Source organism: Pygoscelis adeliae, unplaced genomic scaffold (assembly GCF_000699105.1).
Source record: "Pygoscelis adeliae isolate BGI_AS28 unplaced genomic scaffold, ASM69910v1 Scaffold66, whole genome shotgun sequence".
NCBI classification, from domain to species: domain Eukaryota; kingdom Metazoa; phylum Chordata; class Aves; order Sphenisciformes; family Spheniscidae; genus Pygoscelis; species Pygoscelis adeliae.
Genome location: NW_008825167.1, coordinates 2,282,800 through 2,302,932, shown reverse-complemented (window position 1 = coordinate 2,302,932; position 20,133 = coordinate 2,282,800). Strand labels below are relative to the sequence as shown.

The 20,133-nt window shown below is 37.8% G+C and overlaps 1 protein-coding gene across 1 annotated transcript in view; it reads right to left on the bottom strand.

Annotated features, from left to right (window-relative positions):
* Positions 1-20,133, bottom strand: part of TBC1D9 (TBC1 domain family, member 9 (with GRAM domain)) — a 53,724-nt gene that overhangs the window by 10,127 nt on the left and 23,464 nt on the right. Inside the window, exons 5-16 of the mRNA XM_009328864.1 lie at positions 18,885-19,146; positions 17,551-17,758; positions 15,325-15,531; positions 13,376-13,546; positions 12,766-12,916; positions 10,985-11,199; positions 8,929-9,046; positions 7,681-7,966; positions 6,408-6,537; positions 2,760-2,858; positions 2,570-2,638; positions 991-1,231 (exon numbers count right to left, since the gene is read on the bottom strand). Coding sequence (XP_009327139.1) covers positions 991-1,231; positions 2,570-2,638; positions 2,760-2,858; positions 6,408-6,537; positions 7,681-7,966; positions 8,929-9,046; positions 10,985-11,199; positions 12,766-12,916; positions 13,376-13,546; positions 15,325-15,531; positions 17,551-17,758; positions 18,885-19,146 — 2,157 coding nt within the window. The remainder of the gene's footprint in view (positions 1-990; positions 1,232-2,569; positions 2,639-2,759; positions 2,859-6,407; positions 6,538-7,680; positions 7,967-8,928; positions 9,047-10,984; positions 11,200-12,765; positions 12,917-13,375; positions 13,547-15,324; positions 15,532-17,550; positions 17,759-18,884; positions 19,147-20,133) is intronic.

The following is a 20,133-nucleotide window of genomic DNA, read 5'->3' as shown; positions in this document are numbered from 1 at the left end:
CTGCCTCATCTTTGCTTCTTCATGTTAATCCCGGGGCTTGCACATTCCCATTGTTGTGATACTGACTTTCATGTCTTGAAAGCTTGCTTCTTCAAGACTTGCATGGGCCGTAATCTCCATTAATGACATTCAGCCTCCCCATCTGACCTGCACCTCCACTTTCTCCTTTTCAGGTGACTTCCATCCTGCTCTCTTAGTCTGCAGTCTTGGTTATTGATTTCAGAAGTAATATAGGTAGTACCTCTCACTGCATATACTGTGAGGTGCGATACCTTCCCCTCACACAGGGAGACATGTACGTGGGGTGTCAGCAGACTTCTAAAGAGAAGCACTTATATTCAGGGGCAAACAAAACTAGCATCCTCACTCTACCCTTCCCCTACCCCTTATATGTGCACATAAATTTCTCAAAAGTTGTCTTCCCGAACAACCAAGGGAGCGAATGCTGCCCCTCTCCCCTTTCCAGAGCTGGTAGCGCTAACAAAAGGTATAAATTCCCAACTTTCAGGGAAAGTTTAAGGAGCAGATAACAAAATGCAGCATCACAGAGAGGAACACTACAGAAGAACATACAAAAGACTTTCCCAAAGGAAATACTTTGATTAGAAGTAATCACACCATTAAGCACACAAGTTGCAGGTCATTTTTGTGTTGAGAGTTAGTGGTCAGGGAAATCCTCAGACCATAACGGACGTGTAGTTTTTGTGTGGTCCTTCTCCCAGTGTGATACACCACTGGCTAATGTAGATGGACCTACTGTGACCAGCCTAAACCCCAGTGGGAACCACTGTCACAGGCATGATAAAGTGAACTGAATGGTAGCACGAACAGCTCTGAAAACAAAGGTCATTTATGCAAATTAGCGTATGTCAAATTCAAACTCATTATCTGATAGCTAATATAACATCTGTGTTTCTGAAGGACTGGATGCCCTTTAGAAACAAACTGTTTGGGTCGCATTATTTTGAGAGTGTTGTGAATTCTCCTTACTTAGCCCAGAGACGAATTCACGGAAGTTGATGAGCAAGTCTCCATTTTCATCAAGAAGCCTGAATAAGCGCGCAGCTAATACATCTGAATGAGTTCCACACGCCCAAGGAAAGAGGAGAGCGAACATCCCCTTGAACTGCTCAAAGTCAATACGGTACTGCTCCAGATAAGGCAGGCTGGGATCATGCCGGTCAATAGCATTGCTGTTTCCTCCCCAGTAGCAGCTAGTCAGATGTTCTGCCTGAACAGAAGGCAAATGCTGTGAGATTGTCATCACCTCTGTAAACAACTCATCTCTATCAATGATTAAAAAAAAAAATCCAAACAACTCACACACACACGTTCTTAAAACAACACAAGACTAGCAATGTATTTCCATCTACCTAGCCCTTGCACTTCTGCAAGATGTTTCTCCCCTAACCAGCACAAAAAGACATCCTTCTACAAAAAAAGAAGATAAAGCAAAACTTTTTCTGCCTCCCAGGCAGATGAAACTTGAAATACCTGTTTTGAACAGAGCAGTAAGCAGCTGTGACTCGCATATACACACAGGCTTATTGTGCTTAGTCACCCCCTTCAACCTCACCACACAGTCAAATCAGAAAGGGGACTCTCACGAAACCTTTAATTTCAGAGCATATGAAAACAGCTGTTTATTTGAAATATTTTTTGTTGAATTGTATAGTCTCAAAAATGCTGTATATAGTCCTACTCTTTCAGTTTTACTGAAGTCAGTGAAAGTTCTGGAGCTGATTTCAGTGGAATCTAATTCAAAACGATTCAGAAGCTTAGAGAAAGAGATCCTAGCACTGCGCAGCAATCAACTGGGGTGGACTGTCTGACTTTGTCTCACTGATTCCATGGAAGACTGAAAGAAGGCACTGCAGGATTTGGACAATTGTAAGACCTGACATTACAGATGGGAAATTGAAAGGAAAGAAATTCTTCAGGGTATACCAAAAAATCTCTCTTATAACAAAACAGAGGAAGAAAGTATCGTGTTTTAGGGCACTGTACGTGAAGGTGAAGCAAAAGCATTTTAACTGCTCATCTTTAAGTTTGTGGATCTAATGGTAATTGCTGTACAATCAACTTACAAAGACACATCACTTTGTGACACTAAATTTCCATGTAATACAGTATACATTAAAGCATTAACAATGGCAAAAATCAGCTATTGTGATATGGAAGTATAAACTGTCCGAGATAATAGAATAATGGTATTTCTGTGCTACATTCCAAAACTTGGTCAGGTAGAGTGAGACATACGTAAGTTTCTAAAGACTGATCAAAAGCCTCTATATATTCACTTTTTCATTATAATAGTTTTCATCAGTATATTCATTTTTTCCATGGACAAATCATTTAGTGAATTACTTATTTCCTGAGTTTTTGAAAACTGGTTGGGGGTTTTTTGGTATATGCAATAACACAGCAGTTAATTCAAATTTGTATTAAGATACCTGATAGTAACTCACTCACAGACTCAACCTGGTCTTTAGAAAAGAAACAGTCCCATATCAAAAATAAACGTTTGCATTTCCTGCAGGCACATGATCTTATCTTGACTTAGCTTTACCTTGAAAAGAGCATACAGTTCCTCCAGTTCATCAATAGTAAAAGAAGTCTCTGTCACGATAGTTCGTACCTTTTGAAACATAACAGTAACAGTTACGGATTTGAAATCCATGTCTCACTGAAAAGCTAATTTAAATTTCAGAAACTGACTGACCTTAATCTTTGCAAAAGAACATTATTTCAGTACTTACCACATTGCGCTTTGTAGTATCTTCAAGGGTTTGGATAACTTTCAGCCTTTGTTTGAATCTCATTTGTTCAATTAAATCCGCTCGGATACTTCCAAATTTCTTAAAAGAGAAGAAGTAGTACAGGATAGTCTGTGCATTAATATTTGGAATACTTAGCTTGCCTTTAATGTATTTAAGAAATTAATGTAATTATGTTTAAAAAACTGCTGTTAAGGCATTTTTCTAACACATGAAAAAGTTACAAAGACTTTAGGAATATATCACTAGATTTTGTTTTTCCCAATAACTTATTTTCATTTAATTTGAAAGGTCTTTATTAAGTTACAAATCCTCACATTTCAAACCATAATCTCAGTAGTTAGAAATTTCTTCCTTGGCAAATCTCTATGAATAGATTGTTTCATGACTCCTTCTGCAGGGTTTTATTTCAGCTTCGCCTGGAATATATCTTAATTGCTACAGAGAGAGAAGATATTTAGACTAACTAGATCTCTAATGGCTGAGACAGTATAGCAGTCCTTACATTCATGAGGATCTGAAAACAAGCATCGAGAATGCAACTTCCATTAGGAAGAAGACACTCTCTAAAGTGCCCAAGTCTTATTTTCAGAAGTTTTTTTCACGATGCACATAACAGTCTCAGGGAGCTCCTGCATATACTACAGAAACATCCCAGGGGGAAACCTATTAGGAATAATATTCCGTGTTTTCATATGTAGAGGAATGCCTAATCCCTCAGATTTCTTTCTGTGAACTGTAAGTAAAAGTTTTTTGCCATCAAGAAAACACTTGTAAACACATACTTAGAAATGCACAGATGACCAGCAGGAACTATAATGCCAGACATCAAGTATGCCACATGTAAAACTGAAAGGGGGTGGCAAGATACGTTTTTATACAGGACGGATTTATATTTCCAGTGCAACTGCATCTCCATAAGCAGGTCATAATTTGCTCACACACTCTTGTGTGATCAAAATAACACTAAAGCTGTGATGCTACTTGCACCTTTATCATGTACTTCGGGAGTAAAAAGATGTTTCATGTACTTGGAATATTTTGCAAATAAAGACGTCTTTTGAAAAAATGGAATCTAGATAAACATCCATGAATATTAAGCACCACAGAGGTCAAAAAACCTTGAAAAAGAGATGTCTTTTGTGGCTCTGAGGCCACATGTGTTCCAGTAATCAGGGCTTATTCTCTGGTCTGGGGACCAAATGAGATGGTCTGTTCACATCCTTACAACTAAAACTCATGTAGCCTACAGAAAAAGAAGGTTGCATGTCATTACCTCCTGGGAATGGTCCCTTGCCCATGTTAACTTTCAAATCATACAGGGAATTGTTGGAAGAGTGTCACTTGTTCTAGGTCAAAACTGTATCAAACCTTTCAACAGTATAGACCTTTGAGTGTCAGTTGTTTAGTTAAAATGGCCAAGATCCAGATACTATTATAGATGTAGCTTAAGTGTTTAAGGCCTACTTTTTTTCCAAGTTAACTAACACACAAATCAAAGGAGTTAAGCACATAACAGCTCTGAATATCTGAGTTGACACTCCACTGACAGCTAGTGAGCTATGCACAGGCTTTTAAAGCTGCAGTGATTTTTGCATTATTTCAGTCACTTCTATTGTAATTATTACAACGCCAGGCTCTATGGCTTCTGAATTAATTGCAAAATTGAATGAAAAGATAAGAGGTTTCTTACTAAAAAGTATTTTCGGTAAATGAAAAAATTACTGGCAGGGTAAAATGCATTTGTTATGTATATTCTCTTATTTCAAGAATGTTTCTCTTTTGAAAGTAAAAAGTCAGTTCAATATCATCATAGAGAGGGGTATTAATCACTTAATTACCAAAAAATTCCTCTGCATCACTTCAGCTTTCACTGGAGACTCCCCATATATGCATCTGACATGATTACTTAAGAGCTGGACAGGATCAGAGAGTGATGGAAAGTAGCTCTTCATAAAACAATCCAAATATTATGCTTTTGACCGTGCTACTCCTTCACCAAATTCTCATCATGCTCCCATGACAAATATCTAGGACAGTCTGCAAGGGACAAGGTTTTTCCCCCTTTGGGGGCGTGTGTTTGTGTCTGAGGGAGGGCAAAGCATTTTTTTAACTGTAGGTCTTCCTATTTTTTTGTAAACAATAAATGACTAGAAGATTAAGGATAGATGGTTACCCAACAAGTACCTTTAACAACTTAAATTCTAAAAATAGCAAAGATAAGCTCGCTTACTCTTACTCGATATTTCGCTCTTTGTAGTCACAGCAAAGCTAACACAGTGACTTCCCAGCCCTGACTACAAATACCTAATTGAGGAATGTAACAGTCATTGAATAACAGATGCCTTGAGGTTTTTATCTTGATAGTTTACTATTGAATTGTTGGGTGGTTGGGGTTTTTTTTAATAATCAAATCACCCAACAACAATGACTCTCCTGAAACTAATTCTCTCTTTGCAACCAACTCCTCCTTTCCCCGCAGTTCTTCACTCTCCCCATGCTATTTGTTTTGCCTAATTATACTGGAGTACAGCTGGTTATTTATCTAGAAGGAGCTACAAGGTTCTGTGCTGCATAAGCCCCAAAAAGACAGACTGGCTCTGCACAGAGTCAGGTTATTCATCTAAAAGCAGTTAAGCCAACACAATACGTCTTCATGACGAGGAAATTGGAAAAATACAAGGGAAACAGAATTTCACATAAATGTCCTTCTCCCCATTATTGGGGAGAAGTTGCGTGAAGAAGAACTATATATCTAACTTAATTCAGCTTGCCCTTCAGTGTAGAATAAACTAAAAGACTACCTACTTTCTTATTAAAGAGATACCATATTATTAAAGCAAGGAGGTTTTAGGGACACAGGAAGTGCCTCTGAAACAGCTGTCATATTGCTAAGTATGAATCTACATCTTGAGTTAAAAATACTAATTTACCCTGCATGGCAATAGAAGGAAAAAAGGAACTTAAGGAGAATAACTCTTTAAAGTTATTCTTTAACTTCTATAAAAAATTAATATGCCAGTGTAATCATCAGAGATATTTTAACTGATGGCTTATTTTTAAAATCTAAGGACAATGAAACTGGTTTGCAAATTTTAGGGTTTTTTGCAGGCTTTGTCCTGTGCTTTACAGATATTAGTTATTACCAGCTCCTTTCACTCAAAATTTTTTTAGCTTTGGTGATAATACAAAAACTAGTGGCTGATGGTCATTACCAGCACTTGCTGGAAAAAAAGTGGTAAAAGAAACAAAGTTCCACTGATAATAGAAAGGTCTTCTGAAATCATATAGATTTTATTAACATTTCAGTTTGGAGAAGCATGAAAAAGCTTAGATGAGAATGAACCTTTTTTGAATTACAAGTTCAGCCTTTTGTTTGTAAATCACTTTTTGGTTGTGGGCCGCTCTCCTTTGATGCTGCAGCCTTCTATACAAAACAGCTCCAATTAAAAGTTTTGGTTAAAAGAAAGACTAACCCCTCTCCCCTGCCCCATTTCAGACTTCTGAGATGAGTCTGTATTTCTTTTACGTACTCTCAGTTCCAAGCAAAGCCAAACTAGAGTATCAAATTCCCCTGTAAAGCAGAACTAGTGTGGGTTGACAAGTTCCTGTTAAGAAATCCTATCCTACCTCATAGGAAGACCTGATTAGTCTGAAGATATCCACCTCAGGATAAGGCTCTACATCATCACTGAGCAGTGAGTGAAGATGAGGAATGGGTGGAAGAGTGCTGTCCTTATTAGTTACGCTGTCCAAATATCTGGTGGGGGAAAAAAAAAAGAAATGAGAAACCCAAGATTCATTTATACCCCCTCCCTTCTGAGGGTTGACAGAATAAGGGTTACATATGGATTATTAAATGTAAAAATGATCTGTGCTAATGAACTACATGATTTTTGGCATCAATAATTTGCCAAATCCTACACTGCTTTTTCTCAAAGAGAGCTAAGGTAACCCTGGTAATGCGTTATTCTTATCGAGAAATAGCTCCAATATAGCTAGTCACAAACAAGTGGCTTACTGAACAGATTTGTTGCTTCTGGCTGTTTGAATATGTCAAGGGAAGTATGACACCATGGGAACAAGGGGCAGTGTGCTTCAGTCTACATACCCCCCTGTCCTACTACTGCCCAGCCTTGCTGCAAGGGGCTTTAAGGGCTTGTTCCTCCCACCGGTGCAGCTGCTGTAGGTCATGTGTCTTCTACCCTGCAGCTGCAGAACCCTTAAATCCTCAGCAAGCACTGGGGCTTACTTCAGAGAAAACACAACCACAGTCATCTTTAATCCCAAAGAAATTTAAAACAGACTTCAATAAGGCTATACTAATGAAACTTACTAGGAAAAAAAATTCCAAAGTTTCAGCAGCATCTTGAAAACTAAACACTACTACCAAACATGAGGAAATCAGAGGTTGCACTCAGCAGTATTAATTTGTATTAAATGACTCCATCCAGTCTATTTATCAGCCTCCTGTTTCACTGAAATCTATTCATTCAAGAGCCTACCTAATTCTTCTGAGTTCCATTTAGTCCATTCACAAAACAATTTCCCTCGAGATCAAGGCTTTTTCTTAGCAACATTTAAAAGGTAGCAGGCAAAAGATGAAGTAACAAAAACCATGCAATCAACTAAAATAATCAACCAAAATAAGTTTCTATAACCAGGTTTGGGAAGTTTATTTGAATGTCTTGAAAGAAGAATTTATATCTTGTTGGTCACTTTATATTATCTTAAAATAATGTTAAGAGTACCTTATATGGATGAAAAGGGACTATAAGCGTGTAAAAGATTTACATATATTGTACTGGTTTAAAATGAGTATTTCAACATAGAGGAACACAAATCAGAAAAGTGAGCAAAAAGAAAAATAAAATGAAGAGACTTTATTTTCTGTAATAAATACCTTCCCAAGACTGTCATGGCTTCTCCATCATCTTTACAGTTAAGCAGCTTGTCTACATTAGCATCGAGGACAGCGAGCGCTAATTGAAATATCACCTTTATTCCTTCACAGAAGAAACAATCCACAACCACCACTGCACTCTCAAATGGCATTACACTGAGGAAAAGAGTGAGGAACCAGGACAGGGAAATGGTGGATATTACACCCAAGTCCTGCATGCAGTCATAAAGCTGTGGAACATAGTCACGAGCCAACTCTTCAAAGACACCCTGATCCACCAATGCTCCTGTTGAAAATAAATAAGGTTGGATGTCCGTTAATTAGGGAGCAACTGATCACCATTTAGGGGAGAAAAATATATATACATATATTCTCTCTATATAAAATCAAAACCTAAGAATATTCTACATGATGCTGACACACACTTTCTCACTTTCAGATAAATAACAGGTTCTATTCCACTACTGAGCTGTACATACAAATTGAACTGTAATTTTTTTGTTGTTTTAATTATACACTTCATAAGAGCTAACAAAGGATCAATTTGGTCTAGCATGTACAGAAGCTACATGATGGCTTAGTACTTACCATTACTAATTAGAATAATACTTCTCAGCATCACCTATTGGAGGAGGCCAGGGTGACTGTCTGTGAGGGTTTGGATTTCTTTCAAGAGAACCCTGTGTTATGCATATCTATGCCATGACATCAGTGTCTTAAGCAGGCCAGGAAGAATCATTTCTAAGGCTGAATGAGTATCTCAAACATTTGTGAGCTACAGTAAAGACAGTTTCCATGATAAACTGAAGAGCCATTCACTTTCACGTACACAAGGAAACTGTCATCTGACAACAGTAGCTTTCAGATACTTGTGCCCTTTTAAATCAGAGGTAAACAGGCAAAGACTTCTACTGCAAATTGCCAAAGCTCCTGTTTCCACCTTACTTTAATTAGATAACTGGATCATCTAAAATTCAAATTTTAGCCTCCCATTTCTTTTTTATTTACTTTGTTTAAGCCCACTTTAGAATGCCATCTAATCCTAAGTAGGTGAAAAACTATTAACTATCACAGTATCTGTTTAGGGAATTGCTTCTATGATCCTGAGCAATCTCTCTTGCCACTAGCATTCACAGTTGTATCTATGCCACACATACATCTACAAACATGCTTATTTCAATATAAATAATACCAATTAATTTGGTTAATTTTTGTACTGTCATTTTAGAAAATTTCCCTATTACATACCAACAACTCTTGTGTTGTAGTAGTCAGGTAGCATACGTTCACACAGAGCCACCAGCAGCCAGAAAGCTTCCTCCTCTTTTGCATAAAGGAGGAGTACTGAAGTGACAATATTCATAGCCTAAAAGGAAGAGAAATATAAATTGCTAGACCCATTTATTCAATATCTAGCACAGTAACTGGGCAGATAAGTGGTTACTATGGTTAGGAAATTAGCTATATCTCTCCCTGCAGACCCCAAACTGTTCAAGTATTTTCTGTAAAAACAGCAGGCAGTGTTTTCCCAGTGCTCAAAGGAAGGCTTGAGAAAGCCTCAAATAAACCACAAAAAACTGTTAGGTTTTTTTTTTTTTTAAACGAAAAAATAGATCAAGATTTCTTTTCATAATCAAGGGCCTACTCAGGTCTGCAAGCATGCAGTTACACTGCTACTGCTATTCTGCCAATAGGTGCTCCTGGGGAATCTGGGTCTGATGCAGACAAAATGCCTCCTACAGCACTAATGATGGCCGCTGCTGTACCACTCCTTGCAGAGGCAGTCTGCACTCCCCATGCTTTCTGCTCCTACGAAAAGGTCAAGACACAGCATCTGTGAGCTGAAATGCCTGTAACAGTGTCAGTCACAACCAACCAGAGCAGCGTGAAACAAAAGTCTCTTGCTGTTGCTCACTCTCCATGTTTGACTGTGTACACGACAGTTTTTTATGGCCTGTTTCACTCCATTTCAAATATCACAGCATTGTACAATGACCTCTGAATTGTTTGCTTACAGCCTTTGCCTAGACCTCTGTTAGTCTGAAATGAAGTATTTTGGTACCATTTTCTTCTCAGTTTGCCTCCTAAGGAATTAGCTGCTCATTTCAGATCCTGTAACATTTTAAGACTCCAGCTTGATCATTACCTGTTTGAAACAGCAACTAAGGTTTCAATTGAAACTCAGAACAATGTTATAATTCTGTCAAAGTCCATGCTATTCCTTTTTATTTTGTCTATCATGTATGAAATACTTCAGTGCCTGAATTCTCACTGTAACTGTGAATCAGCATTCTGAATGCTATGGACCAAGTCCCAAGGCTATTAACAATTACTGCGACAGCTTTAGGAACCAGAATCACAGTGTCTTTCTACTGTTCCTCTGTTAAACAACCTTTACAAAAAGTTATTGTAGCTATTACTTAGTATTATATTTGTTATTAGATAATTTATGATTGTATCTGTAAGAATTGCTTGCACTTTCACTTACTCGTGTTGCATCTAGGAGTCTTAACAGTCAGACATTAATCAGGCTTCCTAATACTCATGAATTCAAGTTTCCTTTTTGTAAAAATAGGTAGGAAGGCAAAAAAAGGGCCCAGGTGATAAGTCAAAGTTACACAGCAAGAAAGAATGATCTGGGACCAGAAACTAAAGTGACCTGAATCACAGGCATAGGAACTCTAAAACCATGCACTGGTCAGCATTAACTCTACCGATACATGGTGGTGATGCACAGTGATAAGATATCTTCTAGGGTGCTTTATTTTTGGGGGTTTGGTTTTTTTTTTAGTTTTGTTTTGAATGATTGAATGGCATCATTGAAAAAAAGTAAAGGAGGTTCTGGAGGGTTATTACAACTAATAAATTTTTACCTACTTATTCAATGTAAGGTTGAACAATTGAAGTGTTGGTGGTTTTTTTTTTTCCTTGCTTAAAAGAAAAGAAACTTTCTTCAGGGTCCATTTGTCATTTTCTGTAGATGCACTTCAGGACAGCTCTGTTATCCTCTGTCCAGTCTCTAGATTTTCTAGATTTATAGGCAGAAAATATGCTTACAGAAAACTATGCACATCTCTCAGCATGCACTGCTAATACTTCTGTTAGAGTAGGTCCTTGTGTCAAATCCCTCTGACCTCAGCACTACTGTAATTCTGCAGCATTAAGGCTTTACCTCACAGCATTATACACGCATCCGTGTACTTTACACGGCCAAATACTTGTGTACATGACTGAAGAAATAGGAGTATGAGGAAAGAACTGAAATTCCAGAAATTGAAGGAGTGAGCCAAGGTATTTCAATTACCTGACAATATCCTATGTTTGGGTTTCTAAAAGCATAAGCTGTCAAGACTCTCCTTAGAGCAGCAATACCCATCTCATTCTGGAACGCAGGGTGTTCTGGAAGGGAGCGGTGCAGATCCCTCTCTATCTCTTCTGTAGCAAGATTATACTTCCCCATCGATTTCTCCACTAGGTCCTCATAATAGCCAGGATGAGTGGCCATTTCATTAATGGCTCCTGGGAGTGGGAGAACAGTATTAAAACCAGAAGAAGCAAGGGTTAGCAGATACAGTATCCCAACATGATGATCATTTGCTATCCTTTCATCTTCAATGTCACCAACAAGCATTTTGAAAGCAAATATGAAATGTTATTTTTGTAAAGATGATTGAAAAAAAGAAAAAAAAGGATGTGCTTAGGTGACTGAGGTATCATGCCTTCTTGTCTTCTCCTCTAGAGCCATTTTATAATGAGGTTAAGAAAATAAAAAAGGAAGAAGATAAAGCCTCTCTCAGCCAGAACGAAACAGGAGGCATGAAGAACAAACGAGCTGTGCAATCACATGGTATCATGAGCTCTCTCTGCAGCTGGCCGTGGGTTTGATCATCCTAAATAACTCAAAACATGCCTCTGAGAAAGCTACTTGCCCTGAGGAGGGAGTAGATTAATACTCGGTCGCAGAAAGAATATCTCGAGCCAAAAGCAAGAGACAGGAACTCCCGTCTATTCCTGCTTCTGAAAATGACTCTGTCATCTTGTGCAGGACACTTAGCCTGTCTTAGGGATACTATCGCATGCTCACAGAGTTGCTATGAGATTTCACTGCTGACTTTAAAACTTCTCTGGAAATGAAAATCTCAGCAGCAAAGGAAATCAAGTGTCAGTAGCATAAAGTAATGCACATGGAAAATACTAATTATACATACACCATGAAAATTGGTCCAAACTAGCTATTAATCAGACACAGGACAGATCTGTGCATTCCTGTGTATATTTTCTGAAAACATTTGTTTAATGCCCAGCAGCAAAGAGAAGATGTAGAAGATTAAGCATTATTAGGGAAGAAATACAAAACAAACCAGAAAGCATCATTAGGTCATCATATAAAGACCCTGGTGTGCTCACATCCTAAATGGTGTGGGTAGCTGTGGTAACTATCTCAGGGAGGGGCAGAGCTCGAGAAGGCATACAGTAAGTGAAAGGTTATGAAGAAAGCCTGAGGTATGGACTGATTTCCATATAACTAGTAATAAAATGAACAAAATTCTTCAACTTCGAAAAAAAGCCTAAGGGGACACAGATCTAGAGAATCCTTGACGGCACAGAAGGAGGACAGAAATATTTTCTCACCATTTTTCATATACTGGGGGCACTAAATAATAAAAAAAAAAGTTAAAGATAGTGATTCCATGCAACTTGCTTAAACTTGGGAATTCCTTGCAACAACTTGCTGTGAAGGCCAAAAGCCTAATTGGATTCAGAAGTGATTAAAGAAATGGGAAATAGGCCTGCTGGTGGCTGTTGAACATCTAGAAGTCCCTGGACTGCTGGCTTCTGGTAACGGAGTGTACGTTCTGCTTTTTTATACTCTTCCCTAATTATCTGAGCCTGTTTGAGAAAGGGTATTTACTGGTCTAAACAGAACTCTTGTCTAAACCAGTCTGGCACCTGCTAAGAATCACAGCCTTACTTGCTCCAAATATTTTTAGACGCTTATTATCTGCACCTTTAAACATCTTTGAAATCCCTTCTTCCCTCATGCTTTTGCTTATAGCCCACAGTCACATTCAAATGAATACCTACCTGAAAACAGTAGCCAAAGTTCCCCTCTCATGCTTTCTGGAATGCCCTTCAGCACAAGGTCTCTGGTTTTCTCTGTACGATACATACAGACTCCTTGGCCATATTCAGCAAAGTGAATCTTCCAGGCCTGTTCCTTCAAAAACTCTTTAGCCTAAAAGCAAAGAAAGGCAGGCATAAAGATGCAGCTTCTCTTTCTAACACTCTGCCCCACTGAAATGCTAAGTGCTAAAAAGCCTGCAATGTCCTAACTTCGCAAGTGAGCAAGAAATAACTTGGCTACAGTCCAATTCTCTTCTTAATGGGCTGCCTCCGCCCATTTCTTAGTTTCTATCCCAGTAGACCTTGCTGTTAAAAGAATATTGTTGAAGCAGTTGTACTTAAGAGCAGGCATACAACCTCTCCTTGACCTACATCCAACTTTGCTTTTTTATGTAGTGAAGTTTGTACTGTTAAAACGACAGCATGGTCAACGCTTTACTTCTGTGAAAAATACTGCCTCTTAACTGTCTGTAGCAGAATGAAACTCTTCTGGCTCAGAAACATGGATTTTAAAGAAAACATAATTTAATAACTTTTTCAGTCAGGTACAGCACTCCGAGGTGTATTTTACCAGCTTGGGGTTGAACTCCTCAGGTGACCTCCGCCGATACATTGTCATTAAAGCTTGAGTTGCTGTTGGAATGCCATTGCCATTGAGATTGAACTGTCGCTCTCCCTCTGACTCAGAGCTGAGGCTTTTATGAGGACTGGCAGAAATTAAACTACTTGATCTTGTAAACACCTGTAGAAAGCAGTCACAAGCAATACAGACATGGGGCTGAGCCAGAGTCTGGACTTTTTACTTCATTTTACTTCAAAATTTATACGTACTAACAGCTAACAAAAACTGAGCAAATTAAATCACCCAGGTACATTCACAGGTTGAGCATATGACAGCAGAAATTAAACCAGTATAGAATAATGAAATTGTTTCCAGTTTCTCAATAGCTCTCCGCCCCAAAAAGTAATAAAATCCTATAATTAGAATTGCTAAGGTAGTGTTAACTTTAAGTAGCCCTGGGCAATTAAACCAGCTCCCTTTGTCTCCTGTCAACATCATAGGACTGTTGACTCCCCAGGTGGCTCCTTGACTGTCCAGAATGTAAGATTTATATATAACATATACTTATGTGTGTGTGTACACATACACACACGTGTTTATATCTGTATGTATGTTTATACAGACATAAGCAAAATAAATTATTTTGTTCCCCTCACTTAAAATGTTCTACAGAAAATTCAGCTCTGTCAGATTGTGATTTGGAAGAAAAATATTCTGAAGAAAAAAGATTTTCTGACTTCTCAAACAACTTTGAAAATTTACCACAGTAATATCTCATATAGCAGTTCACACCAAACGCCTGAAATTGAAATTAGTAGTCATGCATGTCTACATATGTAGTCATATAACTAAATGTAATAATAATGCTTGCAATTATTAATTTGTGTTTATAATTCAGTAGGTAGAATACGTAGATCCATTTAGGGCAAAAAGCAAGACAAAGTTTCAGCATTATACATATACGCATGTGTGCTCTGGTATACAACTACAAGAACGCACCAGTTATACCTCACCATCACAAAGCAAGTAAAAAACTGACTTTTAAGATTTACATGGCAAACAAGGTAGGGCTCCTCAGCGCAATACTAAGGTATGGCTTAGTACAGACTTGGAATGGGAGATCTACCTACATAAAACCAAAATGATACACCACAAAAGCCTTTTCTGCTTTGAAATCCGAACTGCTAAACTTTGCTGGGTTTAACAGATCTGATGTGGTTGTGATATGAAGCACCTAAATTTCATATATAAAACCTAGGAATTCAGCAGAAGCCTTGGTATTCAAAGTGCCTGAGAAAAGTTTATCTAATCATATCTTTTAAGAACCATTTACTTTGCATAGGTAAATAGGGAGGTGGTTCAGAATAGGGCTATCCGATGTCCAGGACAGGGTTTTTTTTTTGTTGTTGTTGGTTTGGTTTTTTTTTTTTTTGTTAGTTCAAATGTTCCAAAGTTCACTAGCAGTGCACATGCAAACTTGCTCCGCTCAGAAATTGTTTTCTGAAGACTCAAAGGATGAGATTTAGCAGCTAGTCTTCAATAAAAAGAGTTTCATATCAACTGATAATTTCTTCAAATTATTAAAATTCCACAATTACATTTTGACTTGGACAAGTCGATAGATATTAAACAGTATTATTCAATTAACCAGTTAGTTAACTATGATACTTTCCAACAAGATACACTGTAATTTCAGGATGTGGCAGCAGGAGTTAGAATAGCTCTTCCACAGCGATGGTGATTTCTCTTTGGTCTAACATGAAAAAAAACAGATATCCTAATCGTAACATTTTAACTTTTCAGCTTAAGGAAGCTAAAGGCATTAACATGAAAGAGGTAACATTTCTGTGTACAAAGGTTTAGCTTTACAAACACTTCAAGGTTTTTCCTGGCTTCTCACTCCCCATACCAGTTAAGATACCCTTTTTCTAGTAAAGGATTCATGTTCCTCCACATACCTCATCATCTGAGCTGATATAGCTTCCAGAAATATTTTTTTCCAAGTATATTTTTGAAGTGGTTTGTTGCAGAAAGTCTGAGATCCTCTGTACAAGAAAGTCTCTGTCTTTCAAGTTGGCAAAGAGGAATGTCATTCTGTTTTTCGTGCTGATTGATAGCGGGCTGGGCAACACACTGGAGCTGTCTGCCTTTTCCACTATTGTCACCTAGGGACAAAATGTAGCTACAGCTTAAGATCTTTAATCAAGTTGCTTGGTCTAAGAAACCATCTTAATACAATAAACCCATGCCCCTTTCCCCCTTATATCAAATCACTATGGACATCCCTCTGCGGGAAAACAGGATTTGGATACAAGGACTTAGAAGTCTGAAAGGATAAGACTGAAGACTGTCATCCTTCAAACAACTGGCTTCAGTACCTTCTCCAGCAAAACTCCTTTGCACTGCTTAGTTTATTTTCCTCAGGCTTTATTTTAAAAGAATCAGTAAAACAAAATTTATTCTGTGGGATGCAGATCTATGGGCTCTTTTGTAGGACCTCCGAATCCCTCTCCTGCTCCCCAACACCAGTACAGGCTGAATCAACAGAAACTTTTTCTTATTTTTTATTGCCAATATAGGTGAATAAACCATTTTTGGGATAACGCTCCTGTTCTACTATATTATAGTTGCATACTGTGATAACAACTGTTACTGCAACTGTATTTTCACAGTACACAGAAACCTGCAACAAAGGGAAAGTAACCCATGTCCTTCCTTACAAAGGAAAACATCTGACCCTGCAAGGTGGAGGTTTCTGTCTGGCCTTCGATTGTTAGTGAAATGGTCTCTAATCTAACTGAACTCCAACCTGTAAACAGTACTCACATCACAACCTACTGAGTTCCCTGAGCTTTCAGTAAAGCATGTTAACACACAGAACTCTCAGGGATAAGTCACACGCTGTGGATGAATTATGTAACAGCTGTGTGTTCTAAACATTACCAATTATTAACCTTAAAAACAAATAAACCAATCCAGTTTGTTCAGTTCGTACATTGAGCAAAACACAAGTCACAATTGCCAGTACTTTTAACCACTGCTTTTATGACTTTAAACAATTTCCTGGTGCTACCCAGTGTGTCACTGTTCTCTTTGCTGGTGCTGAGACTTAACCTGTTCACACAAAAGCACTTATTCCTTCAGCTATTTCTTTCCCTTAAAGCTTTAGAGCTGCTTTGAATCCCATGCTGCTGCGGCTACAGTTATCAAAAGCAGTTGCTGAATCTGCATCCAGGAAAAGAGGTCCTGTTAAATGCAGACTTTGTTCTCCTCCTCCAACGCTTCTGCTGGAGGACCATTGTTCCCTTGGAGTTCCAGACAAACAGTGCAACCATAATCGAATGTCTCTTCTCAAATAACCAAAGTCATTGCAACACACTGTGGAGAAGCTTTACTTCAAAGTTTCCAAACAAATACCATTTGTTTTTACTCTTAATGATTTGTGGAGGAAAAGAGTACCTTGAAATATTCCATGGTTCTTCAGTCAAGCCAAACTGTCCTTGGTTACATCAGCTTTGCTACTATTTTGAAGACTTACTTTACACATTTTTCCATTAACCCACAAATCAAGTCAATCATAAAAAACCTCCCCAACACAGGTTTTTTTATTGCATCAGACTTAAATTCTTTTTACTGAACACCTGCTTTAAGCAGCCAGCTTTAAAAAGGGAAGCACACCAATTTGTAAAATGCTGACAAATATTTTCCGTATACAGGAACAAATGATTGCAAGTCTGTATGAACAGACAATTCAAGTCTTTAGGGTTATGAATCTTTTTACATCTGACAAAAGCAAATCTTATCTGACAGATTCTTTAATAGAAGTCCACTCATCAATCTAGGAAGTTTTATCGTCCATCCCTCCCTATAGGGCACAAAAAAACGTACCATGGGGCTGTAAATCAGAATATAAATTATGCGAGAGGAAGGACTCATGAGGGTTGTAAAAACTGACAGAGAAAACTCCCTGTGAATTTTAGTAGTAGGAACTTTGAACTAAGATACACAGTCATTAAATATTACTTAGAACACATCAGAATAGTATGCTCACAAGAGATTAAAGGGATGAAGAGGTTTTTCTCCAATAATGAAAAAAACATCAAAGCTAGGATGCAATTTCCAATAGGATATTGCTTTACTATTTGCCCTATAAATTTACAGATACAAATATTTGTATACAATACCTCTCGAAGAGGGATAATAAGGCTGCACAAGTTCTCTTCTTTACTAGTAAAGCAAATGTAGTTTGTAGAAACAAACATCTGACCCAAAATATGCATTTTGTTGAATGGAGTCCAGAGAGTACAGTCTGTGTGTCCATCTAATTTCTCGTCCTTGGGAAGTCGGAACAATGCACGGTATCTCTCACTCTTTGCCCTGGCATCAAGATCCCTAAAAAAACCCACAGAAAGCTTTTCTTAAGAAATACATAATACATTTTAAGATATACAAATCATTGCAAGTTACCTGCAACATACAACTGAGTTAAGCATTGAGTGTACAGCAAAACAGTGGAAATAGTTTGCATATAGGGGATGTATAGTCTCTGCTGCTGGAAGGTTCTAAAACTACATGAAAAAAAAAATTCTGCCATGAATGACTTAGACACATTGATCCTGACTTCTCAGAGGGGACAGGTTGGGTGATCTTTTCACATTCAGTCCTACTTTCTGAGAATATATACAGTGAATTCATTTATTATTAAATAACACATGACCCCATGTAACATTAAGCCTCAGAGAAGCATTTTTGGTGTATTTATTAACATGATGGAATCCTGAGGGCTAGAGTTTGTTAACAATTTCAAGACTCAGTCTTGATAATGCATTCGGTGCAAAACACTGAATAGTTAGAAAGACAAACTTAAGTGATATAATGCAAGTAATGAGAAATATAAACAAGCACCAGTTAAAATTCTGTATGGTTCACTAACATGATCAACATATAAAATAATGAAAAAATTAACAAGAAACTATTAAATTGCAGTATGATATCTATAAAAGAAGCAGAAATATTTTCCAGATAATTTTTCATCCATTAGAATTTTATGTCATCTTTTTTAATCTCTGTTACCTAAAATATGTTCCAGATAGACTTCATCATCTAAAGTCATTTTCAATTCCAGTTATAGGACCAAATATGAGTGTTAGGCACATTTCTTAGTAACACTTAAATAGCTTTATTACCTTCCCCAGTAACATAAAAGGGCCTTACAACAGATACCTAATGCAGCCAGTGTTGAGAGATACGTTAAAGAGCTTCTGAACAAATGAGAATTTGGCTCAAATATGTTTCTTTTATTTTTGCAACATGTTCATATTCAAACATTTTCCCTTTCCTATTTCAACAGGAGACCGAGTAATTATATTTAAATAATTATTCACATTTTGCCACTGCTGGAATCATCATTCCTTTTGGAGTAACAGTAAATGGCAGCAACATTAGAAAACTTTTGGACAAAATGCTGCAAGTAAAAGGATTGAGGAGAAACAAATGACTAAGAGCCAGTGCTACCTACCGTTTTAGTGCAGATACTTTCTTGGGGGATTTCTTTTTCAGTTTGGGTAATGACCTGTCTTGTTCAAATCCTTCATTGTCCAAAAGCTGTCGCATAGCTATATTTGCAAGCTGTTCCATTAGCTTAAATGTCTCACTGATATTAAGGAATACCGAGAAGAAATGTTCGCTTGACCTTGTGCTCACTTTGATCATATCAGGGAAGAGCAGCGTAGCATTCTTCTCAAGTTGAGTGATATCGACCCAGCGGATAACTAACTTTGCTGAGTAGAAGCAAACAAAAAAAAGATTCAGTACAAAAATTAGCACGTTCAAAAGCATTTATCTTCCTCTTCCTATAAAATGTATTCAGCTGAAATTTTCTTGCATCTTGAAAAGTTGGGAGGACAGCACAAATAGACCCAGCTTGTACATACAAACTATGATCCCCTGACAAACAGCAGATAAAAGAGTTTAAATATCATTTACTTCTGTACAGAACACCACACAAAAGCATTACAAAGCTAGGTGGGCTAATGTAATTTACCATTGCCACAGCATCTGCTCAGACTCTGATGTCTCTTTTCCTATGGAAGCAAAAAAAATGTAGTCTAAACACATCAGACAGGCTTGTGTTATTTTTATACATTAAAAAGTTTCAAATATTACAGTAATGACAGATCCTTGGCTTTTCTTCCAACAGCACTACAGGTTAGGATATTGTCCTTAAAACAGGGACTAAACCTACATTTACTTTTGTCAAAAAAAAATAAAAATAAAAAAAAAAAATTCCAGTCATTCACTATGGTGTGTCTACACAGCTAAATAGAAAGACCTGGGACTGATCCATTGCCCATAACCAAGTACTGCAGACTCGCTCACCTCCACACTGCTCAGAATTAACTCCCTCTAGAGCAGACTGGTTGAATCCACACTATGTAGTTCTTGATCCTGGGTCTCCTCTGAGCCCTTTGTGATGCTCTGGTGTTGTACAAGAGTAACTGTGGCATCTGAGGTTGCAAAGACTGCCAGAGTAGTACTGGAGGATTGTGTAAGAGCAGAAGGAGCTAAAACTGGTGCGATCTCATCCCTGTTCCCTTTTGGGCACAGTCCCTGAAGTGAACCATGCCTCTAAACGATGCCCAGGTATTGTTTTACAGAGAACTACTTCGAGAAATACAAAACAAACAAGGGAACAAGCACACAGTTAAGCGGCGTGACAATCAGGGAATTGCTCCCTGCTCCTCTTTTCCTCAGCAGTGTCTGTGCAG